The following is a 9,261-nucleotide window of genomic DNA, read 5'->3' on the forward strand; positions in this document are numbered from 1 at the left end:
AGCACCATGCTAGTGTTTTTGTAAATTCTAGTCAACCATGTGTACTTGTGCATACTGTATAGCTTTTAATTTTGAATGTGTTTTTCCAGGCACCCTTGGTTTCCATTACAGTACGTAAACATGGCAGAATCTCACTAATTTGACAAAAACAAATTATTGTGGAGGTTTTACAGGAAAAGACACAATGCAGTGACAAAGAAATGTCATGAATAATAGAGTTGAAGTGAAACCCTCAAAATGTTTTACATTTTCTGTTTTGTTGCTATTTCTGCATATTTTGAGATTCAAGGTCAAATTTGAAGATTTATTTCCATTCTAGTCCAGGCAGCCAATCATTCCCATTCATTTTCTTTACAGTAGAAAATCCAAAAAGCAGACAAGTAAAAGTCACTTGAGGCAAGGAACCCATCATATATAGATAGTAAACATCAAATCTGCAGAAATGTTGGAAATGAATGGAAGTCAATGGCTGCCTGGAATGTCAAAAACACAACATTGAAACATCCCACTCAATGGCATGGTTTGCAAAATGTTCAGCTGTGATGTAAAGTGCTGTAGATTGTGAACATGGACAACCTCGTATGGTTCCTGTTTGAATGGGAGGTATTGGTTGCTTCTAATTCTTCCAGAACTTGGAGGACTTTGACGACAGTGTGGTCTCCCTGTGTGGTTTCATTATTCCTGTAAGCTGAAAGAAACATTTCAAAAGGTCAGAGTTTCTACATCTGATCCTTTCAACTAAAACGTCCCCCGACTTTCTAAGACTTTTCTATAGGCACGCGTCCCTGAGGGTGGGGCGGGGGCTGCAGGCCTGCTGTAGTCATTGTTTCCCAAACGGCCAATCAGAGAGTGAGCGTGTGCCGGGTCTGCAGTATAAATGCTGGCAGAGCCTTAGAGGAAGCACAAACACTCTTCTCTGGACTTTCTGACCACATCAGCTGAACCTTAAAGCTAAACGATCACCATGCAGTCTCCTGGGAAATCTCTGAAGGAAGCTCTGCTCTGTGCTCAGAGCGAAGATCGACTCACTGTTGGAGTCTACGAGAGCGCTAAAATTATGACTGAGTAAGTAAACTAAACATGACTTGAATATGACTTTGGCATCCTCTATGACCAGCCGACATGATCCCTCTCTAACAGCAGCAGCTAACAGGTGACTTTTCTTTATCCACAGTGACCCGGACAGTGTGTCTTTCTGCGTCCTGGCCATGGATGAGGATTTCCAGTGCGACATCGCTCTGCAGATCCACTTCACCCTCATCCAGTCCTTCTGCTTCGACAACGACATCAGCATCGTCAGAGTGAGCGACATGCAGCGTCTGGCTGAGATTGTTGGTGACAAGGCGGAGCAGCTTGAAGATGCTCACTGCGTCCTCATCACGGTATGTAGAGCTCAGATAACCAGATTGTGTGATTATAGATCATTTCACAAGTCTATAGGCTACGTGATGTTTTTTTGTGAAAGGAACACACAACTAAAGCCTCTTTCCTCTTCCTGTTTGAACAGAACCCAGCTGATGGGTCTTGGGAGGACCCTGCTCTGGAGAAGCTGCACCTGTTCTGCGAGGAGAGCCGCAGTCTGAGCGACTGGGTTCCTGAGATCAGCCTCCCCGAGCGTTGATCTGGGCCTCGGCTCCTCTCTTGCTCAGATGCTGTGAAGCTTCTTATCTGGAAATACTCATCCTGATGAAGAGGATGACCCTGTTTCTGCTCATCCCTGGATACTCCTGAGGAGGATTCCCATCCAGGCAGCACGGCGCCGGCCCCGAGAGGGCCCCCCCCCCCGTGAACCGTCGCCTCTTGTCCCGTCCATGCCAAGATGACTCTCATTCTTTATGTGAATGAGGTCAGGTATGCCGCAAGAGCGACACATCGACCCTCATTCTTTGTGTGGATGAGGTTTGGAGAGGAAGGAGATGCGAGTTCTGCGTCCTGTGGTCCCACAGAGCGAACGTCGCACGTTGAAGCACGCGCAGCAGGAGAAGAAGCGGTGCTGAGGAAGAGGCGTTCTTAAAAAAAAGACTTTTTTAATGATGTCCTCTTTGCTGAGCAACATGACAACAGTTGCAATCAGCGAAAATGTTTCCCACTTTCCAGAATTGTCTTAATTCTCTAAAGGTTTCACTTTAGAAATTTAACGATGACAAATAATGTTTAAAAAAACAACACATTAATAAGAAAGTTTATTCTCTAAAGGTTTCACTTTAGAAATGTAGCAATGACAAAATAATCCTTAAAAAAACATCGAAAAAAGTTTTACTTTAGATTATAACGTGAAAAGAAAAAATATACAATGTGTTCAAATGAATAAAATATAAGTGTGTGACTGAAATATGAAGAAACAAACCCCTGAAAATGTAGTAATAACCGAGGGTTTCACTTCAGCCTTATTTACTTCAAATGAAATAACATGTTCACTGCATATGTTATTGTTTGTATGATGAAAACAGAAATAAATATTTGAATTCAGTATTGCCTTCTGACTGTACTTCTGACTCTTTCATGTGAGCTTTAAGTTGTCTCACGCACAAATGAAATCCATCTTTCCTTCTGCAAAGATGCTCCAGCCTGGGTTGACTTTTAAACTTTCCGAGCCCTTTACGGGGATATGTTTTATGGCTCACGTACTTTCAAAGCTTGACCAACACAGCTGTAATCAGCCTGCAACTGTAAACACGTCAGGTCTTTATACATATACCTCCGTGCACTATCACACATCAATTCAGCAAATCAGTAAATGTGCTGATTACAATGTAAGTCATGTGTTTGGATGGTGACTGGGATGAAGGTGGCCTTCACACACAAAGCTCCCCTCTCTTTCATTGAGACAGGTGTAAAAAGGCTGAACAGCGGATGGTTGACAGATCACTTAGTCATGAACACAAACCTTACCTTTAGCTGTTTAGATTAGGTGAAAAAAATATTCTGGAAACTTCTATTTCATCATAAAGAATCCACCAAAATCAATGTCGAAATAGATTTTGGCTTAAGTTTATGCAGCGCAGTTGCAAAGTCAGGCTTCCTTTTACATTTAGGACACCAAGTTTAAAGGGATAGTTTGACTTTTAGAAAATTGTGATTATTTGCTGTTTTGATGACAGTTAGATGACAAGATCACTACCTCCCTCATGTCTCTTTATATGCAGACAGAGGCAGCATTCAGGTAGTTTAGCTGAGGTTCCAATTATGTCTGGAAATGGCTAACCTGGCACTGTCCAAGGATAATACAACCAGGACTTCTAAAGCTCACCCGAGTAGTGCACATACTTTGATGAAACACATCCATGCTGGTGTTGTGAGTGACATTTTTTAACAAATGTATAAATATTAAAAATGGCTCAACATGCCATCTACTTTCCTGAATCAGCCCTAATCTTGCTCGGCCAATTCTGAGATACAGTCGACCATTTGGGACGAGTCTACGTCGTGAGATTAAAGAACGCCCTCTCATCAGACTCCATCCTCGCCTCTCCCCACAGCATCTATAGTTTTTACTTTTTTTCCGTAAACACAGTGTAGCATTACAACCTGCTGGCTTTAGCTGCACATGTACCGCACAAATATAAGAGAGCTCTGATTTTTGGCAAGAAAGTGAATAAGCGTATTTCCCAAAAGTATTCAGGAGGCAGCGAGCCATGGCACCAGTTTAAGACTGTGTTTAGGCAGACGTCAGCTTAACGCAGGCTGCTCATTCATTTCAATGGGACTCATGAACAAGCAAAGAGGTAGATTTCATCAATAAAATGCATGCACACAGTGATGATTATTCTGCTGTTCACAGTCAGTCAACAGAGAGGCAAAATATTCCAGCCACAAGAACTTTTTTAATGTTTGCATCTGACAACACCTTGTTTATTTTTGTATTTTCTTATAGTGGTATTGTCAGTCAGGTAGCCTATCAAGTCAGATGTGATTGACAGACAGAACATTAATATCACACTCACTCCTACCTGGTGAGATGTTTTCTGACAGTGAATTAGTGTGTTTACAGAAAAAACAACCTGTCAGACTAACTTCATCTATAATCATTCAAAAGTTGTGTGTTAATTTGCTGATACTACTTGCATTGTGAAGTCGCAAAGGAAAGTGAAGCTGTGGCTTAATGAAGGTGATCTTTTGCTCCTGACACACGTTGGTTTTTCTTTTCCTTCTCTCAACTGGGATTCAGGACCTATAAGAGGCTTTTGTGACTTTGGATTCAAACTCCAAAGTCACTCTGTTGCCTGTCACTGCAAACTATTGTGGAGTCAACAGCTGCTGCAGCCCCCACGCCCCACTGTGACACACACACACACACGCACACGCACACACACAGTGTGACTTCCTCTTTCTCTCTCTTTGTATTAAAGAGCGCATTAGGCTTCAACTTGATATTATGCAATGTTTCAGCAAAAAAATAAAATAAACCAAAGAAGAAGAGTGACTGATTCTAAATCTGCACAGTTGCAACATATGCAACCTTCATCATTCACTGTGCTGCACCCTCACATGTGTATACACACAGAACCTTTGTGTCCAAAAAAAAAAAAAAAAAAAAGGACCAAGCAGGACCAGCTGAAAAGCAATCACCCCTTTAAATCTCCACAGCAACCAACCCCAGCACTCACTCCATCTGTGTCCAATTTAATGATGAGGAGAAGGGGAGCGAGAGGAAGAGGAGGAGGAGGAGGAGGAGGAGGAGGAGCAAGAGGCAGTGTGTCTGGCACAAGCCGGCTGCCATTGAACCATTCAGGACAAAATCCTGACTAACACCAACATCCCCCAACAGTCAGCAGAAACCTGTCTGAAGTCTCATCACAACAGAGTCGCTGCAGGGAGCTGCACTTACAATAACACCACGGTGACACAAACTGCTTGTTCAACATTTATTGGGAAAAATGCATTGTCGCTTTGCTTCTGAGAGTGAGATGAGAAGATCAATACCAATCTCCTCTTTGTATGTGAAGTACAGATCTGGAGTCAGGTCATCGTTAGCTTAGCTTAGCATAAAGACTGGAAGCAAGGGAAAACAGTTAGTCTGCCACACTCCCAAGTTTTAAGAATACTCCTACCAACGCCTCTAAAGCTCACCGACTGACCGTACACAACCATGTCTGAACTCACTAACCCTGAGCACCCTGGGCTGCCCTCTGTCTCAACCCCGCTTATAAAAGGCTCTGCTGCTGCAGCCACATGCTGCTTCTCAAGTGTCCTTTCAACATAAAAGCCTCCTCCTCCTCCTCCCAAAAATCTTTTCTGTTTGCTGGAGAGCTGCAGCAGATGGCACTAACGGGCTGCAGGCTAAACGTGTGTGTGTGTGTGTGTGTGTGTGTGTGTGTGTGTGTGTGTGTGAGTGAGAGTGCACGTGTGTTTCTGTGCTCTTAGTTTGTTGATGTTTTGGTTGAGCAGGTTACCTCGGATACTGGCATCAGCATCTCCTTCTCCATAGCTCAAATTCTTTTTCATTTATCTATTTATTTTTAGTGGCCAAATAATACAAAATAATGAATAGCCAAATTACATTTAAAAATGTTTTTATCTGAAAATGTATATCTTTGGAAAAATGTTTCTCAAAACAAGGCAAGTTTGAAAAGATGGATCCACAGTTGAAGAGTTTCAGTGTCGGCTGACTAGCTTTGTCTGACAGCTATGCTAATAGAGTTTTTAACTATGCAAATATCGCCCACCTCCATTACCATAAGGCTGCTGCTGCAAATTTTAGCAGGATTGGGGTCAAACAACACACACACACACACACATGCACATATGTAACTCTGCATTCAGTCAGATCTGTGTATACGCACACACACGCACATATACACGCCCATTCCCTCAGTCATCAGCTGCTGATGCTAATCTCTGTTTCTGATATCCATCAGCCTGTCAGCTCATGATGAATCTAATCACTAATTACTTTAACCTGCAGCCCCTCAGGCTGCTCCTCTCTGACTGGAAGTGTAGCTTCAGTCTAATACTTTTCATTTTTATGATTCAAAACATTCAAGAAATGATCCAAACGAATCATCATTTTGGTATTAAAATGAGAACTCGCATTTCTAAAGAGTTCAAAATAAAAGTTGTGTATTTTGTATACCAAGTACTGCATCATTGCAATCTAAGCTGGTTAGTTGGAAGTGAAAGTACATTTGTTTGTATTCGATTTTATCTTAAAAGGTAACCAGAGTGTAAATAAATATGAGTATACACAATTTTCATCTGTTTACATCCACAGTTGCCGCTTGTAAACACAAAGTGGGCTCACACACACACACACACACACACACACACACACACACACACACACACACACACACACACACACACACACACACACACACACACACTGCCAGCTGTTGCCAAAACACTGATCCGCTTCTCCTTTCAATGCTGGGGCCCTCAAGTGCCTTGTTCAGACACAGCAGCAATGCTGTTAGTGTGTGCGTGTGTGTGTGTGTGTGTGTGTGTGTGTGTGTGTGTGTGTGTGTGTGTGTGTGTGTGGTGTTTGCGATAAGAGTAGGAATCTTGCATGTACAAGTTAATTCTCTGAATTAGCAGTTTGGCACAGTTTGGTACTCAAGGTACACTTTCTAGCTTTTTGCAGAGCTTTCAACCTCACGACACACAACAACAACAAAAAATACCCTATTTGACTTTGGAGGCTTTGTAGGTAGCTGTGCATGCAAGATGGGAATGATATTCCCAATAATGTGGACTGTAGACCAGCCTGGACTGAATCACTTATATGTTTATGTGTGCATACACATAATGCGTGTGCTGCAGAACTAGATCAGGTGGCTAAATGTGCTTGTACTGCCCCCCCCCCCTTCACCAAAACAAAACTCAAACAAAAGCCAACACTTCTACACCCCGATCAATGGGCACAAAGAGCAGAAAAACGACAGGAGGGGCCCTGCACAAAGGTGCACCGAGACCCCGGCCCTCTCTCCTCTTTTGTGCTGAAGAATGGAGAGGTCCAGGAGCAGCTGCTGTTGGATGCACGGGACATTTGAGACGGCCCTTTTCACCAAGAAACAAAGTCTGGAGCTGTGAGTGTGCAGGCTGCAGGGGCTGCAGGGGGCGACGGGGAGGAGGGAGGCTGTATACAAAACGAAAGGCACACTTTGCCTGATCAACGTAGGGCTGACTCCCCCATTCACCCTGCAGATCAGCAGCAGAGGCGGGGGTTGGGGGGAGGGTCTTAAAAAGTGAAGGAGGAAACCTTTAAAAGTTGACGTGAGCCACATCAGTCACAGCACAAAGGAGTCCCAGAGGTCTGCCATATGGAACACGCACATCATCTGCTCAGGAATCACTCACAAGAAATCCAGCCAGAGCCAATAAGGGTGGGAGCTCTGCACCTTGCTCTACCCAGCGACACATCTCTGGTTTCTGATTGGTTGTAGAAGTGTTGTTATTAACACAGTGTCTCAATTAGCCAGATAGGTGGGCACTTTGTTGTTCTAGTGCTTAAGGAGGATCTGTGTGTCTGATTGAGAAGTGTTTAGATTTGTTCTCTGGTTACTTTTACATGTGGTTCTACAAAATGAATCACTTTTGGTGGTGGTTGTTTCTCACATGAATACTCTTCATATGAATATATATATATATATATAGAGGACTTTTTGTTCAATGATTTATCTTTAGATACCAAGTAAAATAATCAATTCATGACTAAATGGAATAAACCAGTTTAAAAAAATGCTTCTACGATTAATATCAAACTCCAAGATGATAAGAAACATCGAATGTATTAATTTCAAAATAGAATGATAGACTGCAGAGTATTTCCAAATGACTAAATACTAATTGTTAAATACTCTGCACTCAGCGTTACATAAATAAATCTGATATTTTTCTTATGGACATTTCCATCATGCATCTGCGTTATTTCGAGGATGAACATGTTATCTGATCTACCTGAAGCACATGAATGACTCTCAACTTCACAGTTGTCTGTCTCCTCACAGTGACATGTTAGTGTGAAGCTGAAAACAGAGGAATGCACATCTAACAACACGGTTGCAGCGCCCCTTAGTGGCATATAGGACTTCACTGATCCACATGGAGGAAATCCACATGATACAGCCGTAGACCTATAAAGGAAAGTTGCCTCAAGGGTCTTTACAATCAGCATACGACTCCCACTGTACTTAGATACTCACAATATCCATACAGATCATTATACATGAGATGTGCAAAACAGTTGGTTCTGTAAGGCTAAACAAGAATAAAAGCCTGATTGAATTTACAATGATAATATTTGTATGGTTCTGCACCAGCTGTTCCTTTCAGATGAGAAGGTGAGAGGTTCCTTTTCTTTATCTTTCATCAACTGCTGAGACAAAAAGGTCAAAGACAAACCAACTATAACAAATAAGAACAAATTAAGCATTTTCTGTATTTGCAGTGGTCTCAGCAGTGGTGAAAGAACTTTACACGTCATGTACTGAAGTAAAAGCACCACAACTCTATATACAGTTACTCTAAAAGTAAAAGCCGTGCATCCAAAATCATTACCACAGTTACAGTACAGAAGTATTATTAGCAAAATGTCCTTAAATTAATTGTTTACGTTCTTCTCACATACATCTCTCATGATCAGGTTGAGAACCACTGGTGTAAATGATTGAGTCAGAAGTGCATTGATTTAGTTTTGTCTTGAATGAACAGGGAAACAAAGTCATCCCAGCTGAATGAATAGATTGTGTTTGTGTGAGTGGTGTGACACCCGGTGGTGTAACAGTGGTATTAGAGGCTGTAATGCTTTTATGGCATGGCTCAATTCAGCCTGATCAACAGCTCCACCTAGTGGTTAAAAGCTGCTCCTGCATCCTGCTGATTTCCAAAAGAAAAAAACAGAAGATGATATAAATAGAATATAATCTATTTTACTTTTTGAAAATAATTTTATTTTACTTGCTATGTTTTTCCTTCTGAATGGTTTTGATTGAGAGGATGGACGGGCATGGAAACATTTCATGTGCCAAGCACAATTAAGAGAAAGACTAAAAAAGGGAACAAAAACATATTTACACACATTAACGTCGGATAACAGGGTAATTAAATGGGTGCTAGATTAATTCGTTATTGCACTTCCTTAAAGTTGGGGGACTCATAAGAGACAGATTTAGGAAAGAATGATCAAAAATGATGCAGCAGAGTGTGAGTAATCCGGATCCTTTATTTCTAGTGCCGTCTTCTGTAACCCTCCAACATCGCAGCTCCAGTTGCTGCTCACGTGTCACACCCCATAGCTCCCATGAGATCACACACCATGTCCCA

General features: G+C 42.0%; 1 protein-coding gene across 1 annotated transcript; it reads left to right on the plus strand.

The window, feature by feature from the left end:
- Positions 1 to 964: 964 nt before the first annotated feature.
- On the plus strand, positions 965 to 1,621 carry LOC142935413 (growth arrest and DNA damage-inducible protein GADD45 gamma-like). The gene is made up of 3 exons (XM_076079783.1): positions 965 to 1,065; positions 1,175 to 1,382; positions 1,508 to 1,621. The coding sequence occupies exons 1-3, from the start codon at positions 965 to 967 to the stop codon at positions 1,619 to 1,621; spliced, it is 423 nt and encodes a 140-aa protein (XP_075935898.1).
- Positions 1,622 to 9,261: the final 7,640 nt, after the last annotated feature.

This window comes from Anarhichas minor, unplaced genomic scaffold, assembly GCF_050575085.1.
Source record: "Anarhichas minor isolate MPS153535 unplaced genomic scaffold, ASM5057508v1 ptg000073l, whole genome shotgun sequence".
NCBI classification, from domain to species: domain Eukaryota; kingdom Metazoa; phylum Chordata; class Actinopteri; order Perciformes; family Anarhichadidae; genus Anarhichas; species Anarhichas minor.

Coding starts and splice junctions, on each gene's coding strand:
- LOC142935413 (XM_076079783.1), top strand. CDS start 965: ATGCAGTCTCCTGGGAAATCTCTGAAGGAAGCTCTGCTCTGTGCTCAG. Junction 1,066..1,174: donor AGCGCTAAAATTATGACTGA/GTAAGTAAACTA, acceptor CTTTATCCACAG/TGACCCGGACAGTGTGTCTT. Junction 1,383..1,507: donor CTCACTGCGTCCTCATCACG/GTATGTAGAGCT, acceptor CTGTTTGAACAG/AACCCAGCTGATGGGTCTTG.